This window comes from Artemia sp. Qi Xiang Cuo, chromosome 7 (genome assembly GCF_049724085.1).
Source record: "Artemia sp. Qi Xiang Cuo chromosome 7, ASM4972408v1, whole genome shotgun sequence".
Classification (NCBI taxonomy): domain Eukaryota; kingdom Metazoa; phylum Arthropoda; class Branchiopoda; order Anostraca; family Artemiidae; genus Artemia; species Artemia sp. Qi Xiang Cuo.
This window is the reverse complement of record NC_142800.1, coordinates 41,780,343-41,800,502: the sequence shown is the minus strand read 5'-3', so window position 1 is coordinate 41,800,502 and position 20,160 is coordinate 41,780,343. Positions and strand designations below refer to the sequence as shown.

At 34.3% G+C, this 20,160-nt stretch overlaps 1 protein-coding gene across 4 annotated transcripts in view; it reads right to left on the bottom strand.

Moving 5' to 3' along the window:
* Positions 1-20,160, bottom strand: part of LOC148950284 (uncharacterized) — a 57,648-nt gene that overhangs the window by 13,420 nt on the left and 24,068 nt on the right. For 2 of the 4 annotated variants that reach the window (XM_089092281.1, XM_089092284.1), the window contains exons 7-12: positions 15,761-15,934; positions 14,072-14,227; positions 12,216-12,272; positions 9,395-9,572; positions 5,782-5,962; positions 2,179-2,316 (exon numbers count right to left, since the gene is read on the bottom strand). In XM_089092281.1, the coding sequence (XP_088948407.1) occupies positions 2,179-2,316; positions 5,782-5,962; positions 9,395-9,572; positions 12,216-12,272; positions 14,072-14,227; positions 15,761-15,934 (884 nt within the window). The remainder of the gene's footprint in view (positions 1-2,178; positions 2,317-5,781; positions 5,963-9,394; positions 9,573-12,215; positions 12,273-14,071; positions 14,228-15,760; positions 15,935-20,160) is intronic. The other 2 variants (XM_089092282.1, XM_089092283.1) reach the window with 2 other exon arrangements.

Genomic DNA, 20,160 nt, shown 5'->3' with positions numbered 1-20,160 from the left:
ACATTTTGAAATATACCCCTTATTTTTTCGGTTTAAGACCTGTCTGTAAAAATTTGAAATCTGGATAGTTCACTGCTCTTTTCCCATGAGCAGTGGGGATCATAATAACCCTGAAGAAATATTTTATAAAAACAATAAAAAAATTAATGGTATTTATAATTGTTAAATTTATCAAGTTTTAACTCAAATTTTTCATAGCTTTTTTTTCAGCTGTGGTAATTTAAAAGACGGTATGTGAAAGTCTTTCTAAACGTATTTTAAACATAAGGTTACTAGTTTATTGTTTTCTCGATTGCCGTTACTGCTACAACCACGATAAACGCTCAAGAGAAGCCATCACATCAGTATTTCTTAGGGTGGAGCTCAGTAACGGTAAAATAACAGCCTTAATATTTTTTGAAGCAGTCGTATATACACAATACAACTAAAATTACTTACTGGATTTAACTCTATAATAAGAGCGTTTTAGAATGATTTCATGACGTCGCATACAACGTCATATAGATAATAATATTGAGATGACTTGAAAAAAAAAATTTTTTTTTGTAAAAATTGTATTTTATTTTAGTTCTATCAAGAAGAACCTACGGCTTATAACAGCCAGTCAGCATTGGGAAAAAAAAGAAAAACAAAGGCGTGTTACTACTACCCATGAAAAAAAATATTTTCCTTGTTTTTCTAGGTGGGGGACTCAAAACCTATAGCGCAGGGATTTTGACTACGACAATTCTAACAATATACTTGTTATTTTGGTTCGGCAACTTTTTTAAACAGTTTCAAGCTCTTTTCAAAATTCCCGAATGTTTATCTTCACAACAATATTTCACTATTAAGACAAATCTGTGTAATAATTATTATCTCTATATCACCTTTAACGAAAAAACTTTCTCACGACATAGTTTTTCAAAACAAGATTTTAAACTTGTAGTTCGCTCTTTACTAGGTTGCAGCTACTGCTGGAACCACGACAATGTGAGATCACTGGTGATTTTTGCACTGTCTCAGGAGAAATTCTCGTCTACGCGAACTAACTACCCACTTGACTGCTATTTGCTTACAATAATAATAGCCAAAACTAGTGGCATGTCAGAGTTGTTGCTCACGCCACAAATCTTGTCACTGAGCGCCTTAAATGTTCTCTGGAGTAGCACATGCTTATGGACCTAGAGTGATTCAAAATGATAGGAAATTTCTGATACACAATCGATCAAATAAAAAAAAAACAAACATATCTATGGATCAAAAAGGTCAACTGGGAGGGGAGGAGGTATGTCACCAAGTTAGTTCATTGAACCTGAATGAGGCCTTATTTAGAACTTTTAGAAAGATTGGAAAGAAAGAAGGGACTGCTAACGGTTTTTTGACAGTTAATCCGACGAGATATTTAATGGAATTTAATGCATCAGCACACTCATTCCAACCGTTAGTTACTTATATGTAAGCCTTCTTTGCATCAATGTTCTCAAAATAAATGGTTTCAAGCAATAATGTTTTCAAAATTCCCTGATTTCCTAGAAAAGAGGACGCTTACTTTGTTTTGCATAGAACACCATAACTCACAGTTTTACAGATTTTGCGTAAATCCATAGCAGCATCATATTGTGACAGAAAAGAAGAAATAGACACCCATAGATCCTTGGCCTTCTACAAATATTTCGCATCTTTACCCATTTAATCAGTTCGTTAATTTTCAATTGGTTCCAAAGGACTTTTTTGATAAATTGACTCATTTGATTTATAGCTACAATAGGACCTTGACAAATAGAAGTATAAAAAATACTGGTAGACAGTACCAGGGGCGTAATTTGCTAAGGGGCAGGGGGGCAACTGCCATTTCCAGACCTCAGTTTGCCCCCAGACCTCAGTTTGTCCCCCCCCCCCAGCTGAAATTTAGTTTCTCAAAAATCTTGTCAAAACTAAAATAAGCCTGCATAATTGAAGTATCCAGAGAAATAGGTCAGATTTCTTTAGTATATATTTGCCTTTATGGTAGTATCTGGATCATTTTTCAATTTCCTTTGTCAGTGTATATCGATTTGAGAAAATTGGATCCAACGTTGCCCCCCCCCCAAGATTTTGACAAAATTTCACCACTGGACCTTACAAATAAATAATCCTACTTAAATAGTGAATAGCTTATGATTATCAGAAAATTTCTTAATAAAGCTGAAATGTTACCTCGACATGTTTTCGATCTCCGACACAAACAGCTTTGAAATTAGTTTCTCTAGTTCTGGACCATGGTCTAACGCTTTTTTCTTACAAAGACGTTTAACAGCAATCCGATTCAGCTGAGAGTTTAGTAGTCCGTGGACTCTGAAATCAAGGACAATTGTTAAGGCAAAAACTAAAACCGTGTGCAGGTGTGTGAGCATGTGCATATTTGTGTCTAAGAAGGGGGGGGGGTAACACCAAAAGATTAAGCCTTCTTTTGTTTCTGCTTTTCAGATATTTTTGAATCTCAATAGCCGAAATAGCTGGAACTCTGTATTTTGAATTGAGTATGTATGGAATATCATCTAATTTGTAAATTGGAGGATGTATTTCAGTTGTTACTGAATGATCCTAAAAATACATGATTGTCTTTCATTGAAATAGCGCCTCAAATTAACCTGGCTTGGTGTTTATTTATTGTTTTGAATTTTTGCCAGAAAATCATTATACTTTGCAGAATAATTTTCGACTCTGGCATTGAGTATAGTATATAAGAGAGGCATCAAAAAGCTGGCGAAGCCATTGCTTTGCTAGTAGATATTAAAATCAAGCATATGTACACTTAAATACTCACACCAGGATTTTATTTATTGTTTTGAATTTTTGCCAGAAAATCATTATACTTTGCAGAATAATTTTTCGACTCTGGCATTGCGTATAGTATATAAGAGAGGCATCAAAAAGCTGGCGAAGCCGTTGCTTTGCTAGTAGATATTAAAATCAAGCATATGTACACGTAATTTACTCACACCAGTATTTTGTTTATTGTTTTGAATTTTTGCCAGAAAATCATTATACTTTGCGGAATAATTTTTCGACTCTGGCATTCCGTATAGTATATAAGAGAAGCATCAAAAAGCTGGCGAAGACGGTGCTTTGCTAGTAGATATTAAAATCAAGCATATGTACACTTAACTAATCACACCAGGATTTTATTTATTGTTTTGAATTTTGCCAGAAAATCATTATACTTTGCAGAATAATTTTTCGACTCTGGCATTGCGTATAGTCTATAAGAGAGGCATCAAAAAGCTGGCGAAGCCAGTGCTTTGCTAGTAGATATTAAAATCAAGCATATGTACACTTTAATAATCACACCAGGATTTTATTTATTGTTTTGAATTTTGCCAGAAAATCATTATACTTTGCGGAATAATTTTTCGACTCTGACATTGCGTATAGTCTATAAGAGAGGCATCAAAAAGCTAGCGAAGCCAGTGCTTTGCTAGTAGATATTAAAATCAAGCATATGTACACTTAACTAATCACACCAGGATTTTATTTATTGTTTTGAATTTTTGCCAGAAAATCATTATACTTTGCAGAATAATTTTTCGACTCTGACATTGCGTTTAGTCTATAAGAGAGGCATCAAAAAGCTGGCGAAGCCGTTGCTTTGCTAGTAGATATTAAAATCAAGCATATGTACACTTAACTAATCACACCAGGATTTTATTTATTGTTTTGAATTTTGCCAGAAAATCATTATACTTTGCAGAATAATTTTTCGACTCTGACATTGCGTATAGTCTATAAGAGAGGCATAAAAAAGCTGGCGAAGCCGGTGCTTTGCAAGTAGATATTAAAATCAAGCATATGTACACTTAACTAATCACACCAGGATTTTATTTATTGTTTTGAATTTTGCCAGAAAATCATTATGCTTTGCAGAATAATTTTTCGACTCTGACATTGCGTATAGTATATAAGAGAGGCATCAAAAAGCTGGCGAAGCCGTTGCTTTGCTAGTAGATATTAAAATCAAGCATATGTACACTTAATTTAATCACACCAGGATTTTATTTATTGTTTTGAATTTTGCCAGAAAATCATTATACTTTGCGGAATAATTTATCGACTCTGACATTCCGTATAGTCTATAAGAGAGGCATCAAAAAGCTGGTGAAGCCGGTGCTTTTCTAGTAGATATTAAAATCAAGCATATGTACACTTAACTAATCACACCAGGATTTTGTTTATTGTTTTGAATTTTGCCAGAAAATCATTATACTTTGCAGAATAATTTTTCGACTCTGACATTGCGTATAGTCTATAAGAGAGGCATCAAAAAGCTGGCGAAGCCGGTGCTTTGCTAGTAGATATTAAAATCAAGCATATGTACACTTAACTAATCACACCAGGATTTTATTTATTGTTTTGGATTTTGCCAGAAAATCATTATACTTTGCAGAATAATTTTTCGACTCTGACATTGCGTATAGTCTATAAGAGAGGCATCAAAAAGCTGGCGAAGCCGGTGCTTTGCTAGTAGATATTAAAATCAAGCATATGTACACTTAACTACTCACACCAGGATTTTATTTATTGTTTTGAATTTTTGCCAGAAAATCATTATACTTTGCAGAATAATTTTCGACTCTGGCATTGCGTATAGTCTATAAGAGAGGCATCAAAAAGCTGGCGAAGCCGGTGCTTTGCTAGTAGATATTAAAATAAAGCATATGTACACTTAATTTAATCACACCAGTATTTTATTTTTTTTTTTGAATTTTGCCAGAAAATCATTATACTTTGCGGAATAATTTATCGACTCTGACATTCCGTATAGTCTATAAGAGAGGCATCAAAAAGCTGGCGAAGCCGGTGCTTTGCTAGTAGATATTAAAATCAAGCATATGTACACTTAACTAATCACACCAGGATTTTATTTATTGTTTTGAATTTTTGCCAGAAAATCATTATACTTTGCAGAATAATTTATCGACTCTGACATTGCGTATAGTCTATAAGAGAGGCATCAAAAAGCTGGTGAAGCCGGTGCTTTTCTAGTAGATATTAAAATCAAGCATATGTACACTTAACTAATCACTCCAGGATTTTATTTATTGTTTTGAATTTTGCCAGAAAATCATTATACTTTGCAGAATAATTTTTCGACTCTGACATTGCGTATAGTCTATAAGAGAAGCATCAAAAAGCTGGCGAAGCCGGTGCTTTGCTAGTAGATATTAAAATCAAGCGTATGTACACTTTACTAATCACACCAGGAACGAGAAAATTTGTTCAGAATAACTTGGGACTGATGAATAGGGGAATAGAATACACACGTCCAAAGCGTCAAATATAAACAAGATAAATTGAAAACCGGGAATATGACGTATAGCAAAAAAATAACTCCCAAAGAGTTAAGAAAAAAAAAACTCCTGCAAAAAGAGCACTTCAGGTTATATAAGCGATGCAACTGCACATATTTTTTTCCCACAAGATAAAGTAAATAAAACAGAATGAACAGTAGGTAAGACTAAAAGTAAGAATACGAATAGAGTAGTAGAACCACAAAAAATATTCAATTTAATATACTCCTGAAGAAATTAACTCAGAAAAAATTCAACCTACAGTCACATAGACCTTCAAAGAAAATGGAAATAAAGGCACTAAGTATTGAAAGTTATTGAAAACACTAAATTACAAGCAAATTAATAAATTGCAACAATACGTACAAAAGAAACCAAATTGCGGCAAAATTGCACCCAAACAACAAGATAATGCTAAACAAAAGGGGAATTCTTTCCGATATTCCAGAGATATAAATTGAAATATACCGACCTTGCAGCATTTCTTCTCAGCAATGTAACGTTCATGCTTTCACCTTGTTGGTAAGCCAACGTCCCGACGTAAACAATACCAAAGCCGCCTTCACCAAGCTTTCTTCCACCTTGATTCACATGCAGATCATCAAAGTCGTTAGTCGTTTTCTTCAAAAATTCATAGTCCAATTCAATTGGCACTAGAAGATAGACTTATAGACTTAATTTTCGGACGATCGTACATTAATGGCAAAAGATTCAAAAGCACTGGAGATATGAACTGGCCGTTAAATTACTTTAAAAGGACAACAGTGACTATTCTAACAGTTTACAATAGAAACAGGGTATTAGTCAGGAATTGCTAGGGGGAAGAGGCCCATTTTTTATAATCACATTAAGACAGTCTTCAATTAAGGCAGCATGCCACTACTCTTGGTAACATATATATTTGTTTAATGCGAGAAATAATTGAAACTTATTTAATTCAAGAAATGACCCCAGTAAAACTATTCTGAATATGATAGAGCATATTCAGGAAGACCCTTTATGATAAATCATCAACAGGAGTTTTCAAGGAGGCAATAATACCAGAATAAACAACCTGTAAAATTTTAGACGTTTTCTAATCATTTTTTTTTTTAGAAAGGGATAAATTATAGTAACGATTTAAAATAGCAAGTAGGGGGGGGGGGGGGGTCAGGACAACATTCTTCTTCTTAAAAAGGGGACATCACATTAGCATCCCTAGGGGCAACTTAAAAAAAGGCATCACAGGCAATATTACAACGAAAATTAAAAGGGCGAGGGACTCATGACATAAAAAACTCGTTATCACTTCCTAAATTTTCTGGTGGGGGTCCTTATGTTCACACTGAAGAATATCATGTTTTTGTTTTTACCCTTAAAACTTAATTTTTCCGCAACCGAAAGAAAACAAAAACTGCAGTTATTTTTTCGAATAAAATAACAAAATCAAACTAGTACTTGAAAAGTTTTGCTTATATATTTTTATTTATCAGATAATTTTTAAAGTAAAAAATAATGCTTCTTCTTGGTTAGATTTAACTGGAAGGTCATAGACCTACACAAATATGAAAGGATTAGGTGTTTTTAGCCAACTGTTCGTCGACAGTCCAGAGGGGACAAAACATGTCAGGATCACGCCGAGGTCATGCTTAGATCACACAAACGATGCGTAATTCCTTTTAGTAAGCACGAGTCACATTATTGTACCTTTCTTTTACCTGCAATTATGCAGTTTCCTGCCTTCAGCATTAAAGCAGTTGATTCTTTTATTAAAACATAACTCTTTCTGATACATATGTATACGAATAGACTACTTTTCTCCAAACATGTAGGAAAAGTCATTTCGAAATTCTCTAAGATAGTTTTAGATTTTAGAGAACATTAATCTCAGGGTCTGCTTTCTCCAGTAGGGAAATTTTGAGGCTTTCAAATTGGAGATAAGGCCGGGAAACTCCCTAAGTTTAACTTCCATTTTGTTTTCATCTTCCTTAACCACCCACTATCCAATAAGGGTACCAGGTCTAGGCTCTTGATTACGACAAGTGGTGTCTTATGGTTGTTACAAGTCAACATTTAGTTGTAGTAACGGTTAACTTACAACAATCTGTATACAATATCTGAAACTAGGATATACTCAAAAGTTAAAGTCGAGGAATTAATGCCAGCAAGAAAGGTCTATACCAAGTGAAACCAAAAGAGAGGAAAATTAAGATATGCAATCAATTCTTCCTTTAATGAATTTTTTATTATACAAAGTAAATAGATGTTATATAAACGTATATATTCAATGAAAATAAATTTAAAGTACAAAGGACATGAAAATGAAAACAACCTTTGCCCCCCTGGCTTCATCTTAGGTCTATTCGTACCTGAAAACCAGCATTTTCTATGATTCTTCTTTTGGTGAATATTTACGTAAAAAGCTGTGCACAAAGTTTTCCTAGATAGTGGTGCCATACAGAACCATGAAACAAAACAAAAATAAACAGAAACTAATGCCGTAAATTCGACGACGCTTTTCACTTGTAAAAATTCAAACATAAACAATCTTTTGATCCACAGAATATTAATTACACGTTATTTCCTGTTTACGCAATTGGTGTGAGCTAATGAACTCATTTTCTGCTGATTTTCACACACGTTACTTATTTTCAAACTTAACACCCGCTAAATGTTAAAACTATGTAACTGTATATGAAGGTCTTTTTAGCTAAAAACTGAGTTTCCAGTTTTTCATTTGTGTAAGACATGTATGGTTGTAAAAGTTTCCACTTAACTAAATTGAAGAATCAAATTTCATTTTTATAGACCTTCGTACTTTAAATAGAATTATTAAATCGAAATATCAAAAACGAATTAGCGAATTATACAGGTTTCTCATTCTTAATAATATTCGAATGATTTAGTAGCTTTACACAAGGAATTATTAATCAGGATTTACATTTGACCTTGTATTACATTATATATGGCTGAACGCTGTGCGATTTTATCCTGTATCTCAAAAATGGTTGCAGGCATGACAAAATGTTTGGGACGAAATTTGTCACAAATTTGTGTTCTATAGTTTTTGTCCTTGAATATTCTATGCTGTTTACATTCTTCAACTTTCTACATATTGCCATCATTAAAATCATAAAAACCGAGATAACCATCATAAATCAATTTCTGTGACCTTTGAACATGAATAACTTAGGACGCGTACACGGAATTTTAGGGGCTTATTATCTACCACTCCGGGCTTAAATAAATTTGTTGCTTAAGTGGATGAACTAATATTAGAAGCCTCTTTACTGAAAACACAAGTGATACCGATAATAGCACGTTTCAGTGTACATGCAATGGCGTCTCATACGGACCCTCTGATACTCAGAGGCTACAAATTTTTACACCTGCATAGGCCTACAGGAGGGGTGATAACGATCCTTCTCAAGGGAAAAATACTAAGCCTACAGTTTTAACATTTATCAAAGATTTATATTAAAAGAGAGGGTCCTTTGAACAACTCAAAAATACTCAGACCCTAAGCCCCCTCCCCCTTCTACGTCTCCGATTACATATACAGGACGTCAAATGTAATTTGAGAGAAGTAAATAACTAAGCGGCCACGGTAACAATACATTTTGCCCCGAAAATAAGGCCGATTTTGTTTTGCTGACTACTTCTCATGTGGTGAATGAGTAGCAAAACTACACTGAGATCCGGCGAAGAAGAGCGTTACAAATCAAAAATAGCTTATTTTTTATACTTCCTTGCACATTCCCTTTCAAGAGTGCCAAGAGAGCAGCCGCTCCAATAATTTAAAATTGGGAACCCCTTTGTTTTATGGAGAGAGAGAGAGAGAGAGAGAGAGAGAGAGAGAGAGAGAGAGAGAGAGAGAGAGAGAGAGAGAGAGAGAGAGAGAGAGAGAGAGAGAGAGAGAGAGAGAGAGAGAGAGAGTAAGGGAGAGTGGAAGTGAGAAAAATATAGACAAAGAGAGAGAGAGAAAGAAAAAGAGATGTGGAGGGATAATGCACGATGGGAAAAAGAAAAGAGAGAGAGGGGGGGGGGTAACACAAAATGGTGACTCACTCAAAGTTAAATTTAAAAGTTCTTAAACAATAGCCAACCTCTGCTGATAAGCTTCTCAATTTCCTGTACCATCGTAGCGGCTATTGGTCGACTTCTTTTTTCTCCAAGACAACGTCGAGACAAGGCAAAAAGAGTCTCGACAATATTCTCTGGCCAATTGCCTGCAGTAGAGTCCAACATATCCGTTATCAAACATCCATCGTCGCTGTAGCTGGACTATAGGAAAAGGTGAACTATCAGAGATAAGTTTTAATTGTTTCACTCATCATCCTTCTTATCCCCTTTTCACTTCTAAAACCTCAGTAGAGAAATATTATTAGTTGATAAGTGCGTAAAATATTTTATCCACAACTGTTTTCTTTCTTTAAGCGTATATGGTATGGTGAATATTTATTAACACAAATAGCAATAATAAAATTTCCTCTGTAGCCAACGGAGAGCAGAGCTCATTGTGTCAGCTTACTACATAGAATATAAGATAAAATTGATAGTTCAAAGCAATGCAAGTTCAGACCAAAATAAGAGCATACCAAGAAACAAGTTGCAAAAGGCAAAAGAAGAAGAAGAAAGAGAAGAGAAAAAAGAGTAGCGGTAATCCCAACGTGACTACAAACCAATTCAAAATTATAAATAAATCTATCATTCGTAAGTACACACATCCCGACAAGGAACAATCTTCGAAAGACATTGTTTCGTTGACGAAACGATTCTTTGGAAATATTTCAGCCCGATTAAACTTATTTACAACATAAGGGATCTGGTATCTTAATGAATCTCTAGTCCTGGAATATGAGTGGAGGAATATGAAGATTGCTTATAGCGCAAAGATGGACAGAGAAAAACGGGGACACCAGAAATTGCATAAGGGATCTGGTATCTTAATGAATCTCTAGTTCTGGAATATGAGTGGAGGAATATGAAGATTCTTATAGCGCAAAGATGGACAGAGAAAAACGGAAACACCAGAAATTGCATTAGGGATCTGGTATCTTAATGAATCTCTAGTCCTGGAATATGAGTGGAGGAATATGAAGATTCTTATAGAGCTAAGATGGACAAAGAAAAACGGGGACACCAGAAATTGCATAAGGGATCTGGTATCTTAATGAATCTCTAGTCCTGGAATATGAGTGGAGGAATATGAAGATTCTTATAGCACAAAGATGGGCAGAGAAAAACGGGGACACCAGAAATTGCATAAGGGATCTGGTATCTTAATGAATCTCTAGTCCTGGAATATGAGTGGAGGAATATGAAGATTCTTATAGCGCTAAGATGGACAAAGAAAAACGGGGACACCAGAAATTGCATAAGGGATCTGGTATCTTAATGAATCTCTAGTCCTGGAATATGAGTGGAGGAATATGAAGATTCTTATACTGCAAAAACGGACAGAGAAAAACGGGGACACCAGAAATTGCCTTATCATGGAAATAGTTAGCTGGAAATTGGATATGATAATACCACATTGCTGTTTGAAACTATTTTTTTGTTTTAGATTAAGAATATCAAGAGATAAGAAGAAGGTTTAGGTTCCTGATATATTTCGGAGCTTTAGGGGACAAGAAATAAAGGAGCCAACGATTCTTAGAGGATTATTTTAGATTACCCGTAGAGGTTTTAAGAGAGCCCGAATGTATTAGATAAATTATAGGACAAAATTTAAGATGGGATTCAATGAGGGAATGATACAAGTTTTTAAGATTAGAAAAAGAAAACATATTTTTGTATAAAAAGGCAGCCCAAATTACAAGCAATTTTCTTATGCAAATAATCAGAATGTTCACGAAAAGACAACATATTATTAATAATAATCCCAAGATACCGAAATCACTAAACTCTTTTTATCCTATTTTGACATAAGATCAGTTCTTCTATTCTGATCTTATCCAGTCCCTGCTTTGAGTTCCCAAATATCATGGGCTCATTTTTGATAAGTTTGGAGAAAAAGCAGTTACAGGCAAATTATGTATTAAGGGAATTCACCGCTGTCATCAGATTTTCGACCAGCAAGGAAAGACTTGTAGCATTTACTGTCACTGCGGCATCATCTGCAAAAACTACTGCTAAGGTGTAATTTGGAGGGAAGCATATTCGTAAGTCATTGATGTAAATTAAAAAAAATAACGGCTAAGACTGACCCATGAACACTAGAATTTATCTAAAGACCTAAGGCCGGATACATGACCATTTACATCTACATGCATTTTTCGGCTATACAAGCAAAATTTTAATAATTCCATTTATCTCTAATTCGTGTATTATTAATTTTTTCAAGTAGAATTCTGTGATTTATCGTGTCAATATATATATACATATATATATATATATATATATATATATATATATATATATATATATATATATATATATATATATATATATATATATATATATATATATATATATATATATATATATATATATATATATATATATATATATATATATATATATATATATATATATATATATATATATATATATATATATATATATATATATATATATATATATATATTTCCATTTTGATTCTTTCTACGTTTCATTTTAATTCAGTTTTCATTGCATTGGCTATTCATTGCGTTGCATGAAGAACGACGTAGCTTTTCATAATAAAATCATTTTTACTCTCTAAAAAAAGAAAAAAAAATCTTTCTTGTTGAAACTAATAAACATTACAAACGGAATTAGAGAATTAAACTGAATTACCAGAAGTTACCTAGAATCAACTCTTTCTGCGTTGGCATGGACCACGATCCATTGTTCCACCTTTGTCTGGCCCCACATTGAAAAGTTTGGAGGTACCTGACCTAGACCATAAAAAATACACCCGAGATAATAACAATAAAAACTTACAAGGAGTCGATTATTTTGATCAATAGGAGGCAAGCCTGTGAGCACTTCAAGGATCACCTAGTATAAAAAGAAAAAAAAGATTAAAAACAATATCATTCATACCGCGATCAAGAACGTAATTGCAAGATAAGGCTTGTCTTTTTGCCTATTTTTTTTTTTCAACCAGGCTTTTAAAGTAATGATTTGAATAATTTTTAAGAAGTATCTATATTACCTTACCACCAGCTTTTCATTAGAAATGAAAAACAATTTCATATTCATTTATAAAAAAAAAACAAAAAAAAAGAAAAATTGAAATAGATATTATGCAGAAACGGATTTTGCAAAGCACCAGTTTATTAAAACTGACTTTACCTAAGGAGCATTTGTTAGAATGAAGAAGCATCAATCAAAACAAAACAAAAAGGTAGGCTACTGTTTCAGTTTATTTTTGGACAGTAGGCTTCAATTTCCATGCCTAATATTTGCTCTCGACTGGAATACATTTAAATAAACATTATGAAAAAAAAAATATTGAACGAAATACCAGTATTTTTATACTGGACAGATGGACAATCACGTTGACTTAAAACTACGGTTTTTTTTAGATGAAAAGGCAATGGGGTTCGTCAAAAAAAAAATGTCTAAAAAACAAAGCACCACTTTTTGTTACCACTAGGGCAGTGATTCCTAATGTGGATGCTATGATCCCCTGGTTGGCGCTAGAGCTGTTCAGGAGGTTGTGATGGCAAAAGGTGCATTAGAGTGCTTGCAAACAGTGCATTACAGATGTAGTGCAAATATTGAATCGCGGTGATTTAAGGTTACTGCTGACGAAAATAGAGCCAAGGATTTCTAAATTGTTAGGAACATTCCAGCTTCATCCTTGTCAATAAGGTGATTCTGAATGTTTCATAACATTCTATCTACTTTAAGCTCAATAAAGAGTTCCATAAGTTCAAACGTCAATGTTTCTAATCTACGCCTTTCCTTACTATATTCTACAAAAAAAGGTAGGCAAGTAATACAGATTTTTTAGCTTAATTACTATCAAATTAAAAAAAAATTAATTTCCAGGAGGTACTTTAGGCCTCCGTTTCAAAATTGGAAAGGGGTCGAAGGTAAGGACATGAGGACATCATGGGGTATTGTACCAGCTGTTCGTCTAACGCCTTCAAAATTCAACGGTTGATATGTGAGACCATCAGCTGACAAGCAGAATATGCATCGTACACCAAAGTTTGAATACTTCTAGGAAGCAAGTTTGTTCGACCTTAAAGGTCAGGTTTGACAGACACGCAGAAGGATAGATTTGACGGTTGCACCATACACGCCTATCTCAGTTTTTAGGGTGATCTCAAACCTTCTCCAGGGAGACTTCTTTATATTTGAGAATGCACCCTGTGCTTATCCTATTTGTACTGTAATATCAGTCTCTGTCCGCCCCCCCCCCCATTTGTAGTTAGGATATTCCCAAGGCATATATGTTATCAATATACTCAATATATTATCATTTATGTTACACCATATATGTTATCAATGGCTTGACTTTCCAGTATAATATATAAATTATTCGGGGCGTTTGTTTTCATCACGGTTGTTTTGGGTGTGCTGATCATGAGCAAGCTAGCCAAGACATGTAGCCTAACAAGAGAACAGTCTTTTCAGCTCTGGAATGACACTTTTATAATCTACAGCAATACCCATGTTTCCAAGAATATTTGAATAGAAATTAACGTAACTCGTACTGATTATACGTTATTGATTGTGTTTCTAAATAGTTTCCCGTAGAAGTGATTCATAACATAAGGTCATTGGCTATGTTTAACAACAAGCAATAGCGTCTTATTAATTCAGAAACTGATCAAACGGCTTACAACTCCTAGGCTGTATATGTCCCAAGAAGGTTCAACGACACCGCGGAAAGCTTCTAAGGGCATATAACAATTAGTTCCAACCGGCATTTGAGTCATGACCAATGTTTTATTCATTTCTTGATTAGAACCACATCTCATAAGTCCAAAATCTGATATCTAAAACGAAATAAAATTGCCATATACATAAATCAGTCAGAAAAATAGAAATAAACAAAAAATAAATAAAGAAACAGAAATGAAGAGAAACGGTATCTGACATATATTGCGACATAAAAATGGACATAAAAACAGATAATATAGAAATTAGAAAAACGATGAGTGAAAAAAACCGTAAAACCAGAAACTTAAATCAAAATTTTATAAAAAAAATAGAAAGAATTAAGATACCAAGTTTCTTATTTAAAACCAAGATTTTCACAATTTTCTCTTTAATATTTAAAATTTTTGTACTTTATTTGAATATTTAAGGGACTGAAACTGCTAAATCTTGATCAGAAAACAAAAATTTCTACAAAACCTCGTTTTTTAGAGACCTTTTTTTCTTATTTCCGACACTTGAGCATTTTGTATAAAAAAAGAAGAAGAATACTTAAGAAGTTATCGCGATACAACTTTTTATGCTGTATTCAACGATACAATTAGATTTAAAATCTAACATGACAAACTGTATTAAGGAACCCTTTTTCTTTCTTTTTTTAAAGTCTTGTAATTATTAGGTGTTGTCTTTTTCTCTTCTCTCGTTCTCTACAGCATCACCCGGCCATAAAAACCAACTTTTATTACGGACTCTATTTCTTTCTTCATAAGGAGCTCAGAACTCAAGCCTTATTCTAAAACAAAGAATTTATTTATAAAAAAAAGCCCTGATCGGTTTTTCCTTTTTTCTGATTTAGAACTCTTAATAAGTGGACTAATTGCAAAGAAACCAGATTTGAATGTATAAAATTATCAGATTATTTTTTTAATGAAGGAAAGGAATTGGGGGAGGGGGGGGGTAGAACACATAATGAAAGTATTTCTTGCCCAATAGTTTCTACTTTTTTCTGGAAGGGCAGTTTCTTCGCACAATTATTAATGGTAGAGTCCCTTACCACGGTGTACAGGTGTGTTTTGTAGAAATTAATACACAGAGATAATAACAAAGATTTAAGTTTGTTTGATTTTCCGTTTATTATACAATAAACAATAAAACAATATAATAGGCTACAAAATATAATACATAATAATATAATATGATACAAAATACAATAAACAATTTGGACAATTTTGCTGATAGGTTGATTACAACATATACACAATTATCTCAAGCGATTTTTTCAAACCATGTTGCTTGTGCACAGAAAAAATGACTTAACGAATTTGATTGTTCCATTGTGTTTATTATGATATTTACTCGTCTCCAACGAATTTTTAAATAATATTATTAGCACCGTTTTTGGCTCTAAAACTGAAATATGTTGTTCAAAATTATGGAACATTACAAGATACGATGCAAATTCTTTTGGTCATCTTAATAATTATGCAAAAACCGTGAGTGGCGGAAAAATAAGGGATTAGTTCGGAAGCGCGAGAAACTATCTTGAGCCAAAACACGTGTGTATCACAGTTGTCAATTACGTGCCTTCTTTTACTGTCAAGCTTGAAAAAAATTAAGCAAAAAAAAAAAAAAGAAAATGAAAAAAATGCTACCTTTGCGTTTAGGTCTTGATCCAAAAGAATATTTGCTGACTTTATATCTCGATGCACTAGGACTGCTCCATCTAGGGATTTTTGACTATGAATATATTCTAAGCCATTTGAGACGTCATGAACTATATCCACGCGAACACACCATGGCAAAGGAGAATTGTCGTCCTGCAAAACCTGATTTAATCACAACATAATCCTAGCTATTCAACTTTTTTAGCTTTCTATGAAGCTTCCAAATTAATTTACAAGCAGACATTGTAGTCTACGTTCAATCTACTGACATATTTACGATGTGTGCATAGATGGCAGTTTAAGAGTAGCTCGGTATGAGATAAAATCATTACCATTTACATTCAGCCTAACCAAGATTACACACGGGGTTTGTGCCAAATAGGCTAATTTTCTTGCTAAAACTGGACTTTTAAGAAGTTTTCGGACCATTACTGGGGCCATTCCCCTCTCCTAACAGTCATCCCAGGCAAAATTCATTGTCAGCAAAACAACATTTTTTCCTTTGTATATAGGCCTCTTAGTATTTGAGCATATGGTATATTATTCTGTATAAGTTTTTACATCTTTACCTTGAACACGGGTCTTCGCACCTCGAAAAACGTTACCATTGTATTTAGACCCCGGTGCCGCGTCAGCGGATCGACCGAACGCCGCCAACGAGAGGCCCGGTCGGACGCCGCCGAAGTGTCGTAACGCCGCTGGCGCGCCAAAGGCGCGCCATTTTTTGTTTAGGATCGAAGTGTGGAAGCGATGATACCAACTCAACGAATGATGAAAATGATAAGTGTAAGTTAACTGAACTTTTTCCTTCTCATATCCGTCACAAAATGATTTTTGGTAATGGTTAATTTAGAGTGGAATAGGTTGAAGGGGCTGGAGAATGATTCATTCAGGATTGAAGATATTGGGGGTGGGGTACTCCATCGAGAATTTGATAGTAATGGTATTGGTGAGGAATATTTGAATGCCCGTTATAAGTTCCTTCAGGATTTGAATAATGATTATGACCCGAGTGATTTTTCAGTTTTTCACTTAAATTGCCAAGGTATTAGTACTTCTTTTCAGTACCTGGAGGAAGTTCTGCAGACTCAAGGTTTAAAGGTTTTGGCCCTGACTGAGACATCGTTGAAGTCTCATACGTCATCCCTATTAGATGTTCCTAATTACCAACTGGTTTTAAAAAACAGGGAACTGCACCAACATGGAGGTTTAGCGGCATATATCAAGAGTGTTTTTAATGTCTTGCCGATGCCTTCCCTTACTAAACATAAGGAAATGGTGTTTGAGTCGATGGTTGTGAAAGTATCTAAGCAAAATTTTAAATGTGTTCTTGCTATTATTTATCGACCTCCGTCTAGTAGCCTTGTTGAATTTCTGAGTCTGTTAGAAGAGCAACTGGACCTGTTGAGTGGAACAAGACAGCCGTGTTTTGTGTGTGGTGACTTAAATATTGATTTGAAAAGTCTACATTCTAGTCAGAGAGTTAAGGAGTTTCTGGATATGATGCTTAGCTACGGGCTGAAGCCTACTATAAATATCTGTACAAGAATTACTGAGAATTCTGCGTCAATATTGGATAACATATTTGTAAATACTGAATATAAGTCACCTGCTGTTGTGGTTAATAGTGTTTCAGATCATTTTGGAGTAATGATATCAATACCGCAAGTCCTACAGCTGAATAAGGGACATCGCTGTAATGTCATTAGGCCTATTATTGATTCTGAGGTTGTTGCCCGTTTTAAATTAGAAGTTGATAAGACTGAATTCAATTTTTTACAAGAGGAATATGATATCAATCGGAAATTTGAAAAATGGTACGGGACATTAACAGGTTTACTTCAGAAATGTGTTAAACCTAAAAGAGTTTACAGATATGAATCAGCAAAGAAACCATGGATTACTAAGAGTCTACTCTTAAGTATGAGAATGCGAAACCATTTATATAAGGACTTGATCCAAAATAAAGGGACAAATACTAGGGATGATTATAAAGCATATAATAACGTGCTAAATTGTCTCCTTCGGAAAGCTAAAACGGATTATTTTGCTTTTAAATTTAAGGAAGCTGAGGGAAATCCAGGCAAGACTTGGAAACTTATAAAGTCTGTAACGAGCCCTAGTCGGTCTCCCTCGGAGCTTCCGGACAGTGTGAGTTGCAATTCAGTTTGTGAACATTTCTCTAATGTGGGCCTTAATGTAGGATCCAGTATCCCAGTCCTTGCTGAGGATAGCGATTTAACACAATTCCTGCCTAATAAGAGCGAAGTGTCTGCCTATTAAAAGCCGGTTAAATTAAGTGAGTTGTGTGAAGTGGTTAAAAGTATGAAAAACAGTGCCGCAGGTTTGGATCTCATGACTGTGAAAGCTTTCCGTGTTATTCATCCTATAGTTTCTAGTCAGTTGGTAATGCTAATAAATGAGTGTTTTAAGTCAGGTATTTTCCCCGATTGTCTGAAGATTGCGAAAGTAAAACCGCTTTTTAAAGGGGGTGATAGTGGGAATTTAGATAATTATAGGCCTATTTCGCTTCTTCCTGTTATTTCTAGAATAATAGAGAGACTAATAAATGTAAGAATGGTTAATTTCCAAGAATCTAGGTCTTTTTTTGATCTAGTCAGTTTGGATTTAGGAAAGGAATGTCAACTGAGCAAGCAGTGATCTTCTTGACGACATTTGTTAATGATCATTTAGATCGTGGTCTTAAAGTGGCATCCGTTTTCCTTGGCATAATGAAAGCATTTGATTGTGTGGATTATGAAATTTTAGTAAAGAAGTTAGATAATTGTGGTATCCGTGGAAAATTTTTGGAACTTGTTAGATCATTCCTGAGTGAACGTATGCAGATTGTTCAAATTGAAAGTGAGACCTCTAGCCCGCAGAGAGTCAAGGCTGGCGTTCCTCAAGGGTCAGTTTTGGGACCTCTTTTATTTTTGATTTATATAAATGATATTTACCGGTGCATTGAAGATATAAATATTTCGGATAAAGGGGATCGCGGTAACAGAATTATAATTCCTAGTTTCGCTGACGATACACATTTTACAGTTGCTGCGAGGACAGAAAGAGAACTTCTACTAGTTCTGAAAAAGGGAATAGAACAAATAGAGAAATGGATGAGAGTTAATAAACTTAAATTAAACCACAAGAAAAGTCATTTTGTGATTTACGAGAGAAGCGTAAATTACTATCCCTGGATAGAGAAACTAGAACTTGATGGGAATGCTATAGAACGTGTCAGAGCAATGAAATTTCTTGGAGTGATATTTGATGAGTGCCTGAGTTTCAAAGGCCATTTTAATCAAATTGCAGCTAGAGTTGCCCGAAATTTGGGAATTATAAGGAAGCTAAAGCGTACTTTCCCTAGACCGGTTCTCAGAATGTTTTATTTCTCCCTTATTCATCCGTATTTGATTTATTGTATATTGGCTTGGTCTTCAACGTTTGTGGTTCATTAATCGCAGATTAGAGTATTACAGAATAAAGCTGTAAGAGTACTTACTGGAGATGATAAGCGTTCCTCGGTTAGAGTAAGGTATGCTGAACTACATATTGTTCCACTATTTGGATTGATTAAGTTTTATAATGCTCTTTTTATGTTTAAACATCAGAATAAAATGCTACCAATTTGCTTTCAAGATTTTTTTCTGCCTGTTTCTAGTTTTCATTCTTATAGTTTAAGACTTTCGAATGAACTGAGACTACCTAAGCCTGTGACAACTAGGTCAATGTTTTGTATCCGCAATGTTAGCCCTCGTGCTTGGAATAGTCTGCCAGAAGGGATAAAGAAGGTGACGGATGTTTCTGAATTTAGAAGTCTGTTAAAAGAACATTGTTATAGGGTATATGGGAGTGAGTGAGTCAATTCTCCGGTCTCTTTTGCCTTTGGTTTGCTAATGTTTTTTTTTGTGTGTGTTTGATTGATGGATTGAGAAGGACAAGGATAAATATGTTGAATATTGATAATTGATGAGATATTACTGAGTAGGGCTGGTATAGTCGCTTATTAGTTATTTTTATGTAATAGGTTTTTTTTTCATTTTTATTTTTTTTTTTTTTTTTTTTTTTTATTTTTTTATTTTTTCTTAGGCCTAGTTTGGGTAGTGATCTCCTTTACAAGCTTAGCTTCTGGATTTTGTTATTTTTGGTTGATGAATAAACCCTTATTTATTAAAAAGGGAATGAAAAAAAAACCATTCACGGCATTTGACATCCGTGAACAAGTGCTAGAGCGAGCGAGAAATTTGGGACCATTTTTAGGGGCACCCACCTGTCCAGAGTCTCAGGCAAATGACCAAAACTTGAAAAATTGAAATTTGCTCAGATTGCGGGGCTGAGCTGTGCCAATGAATAAATACTATTTGGAAGATGATTAGAGAGAGACTCGG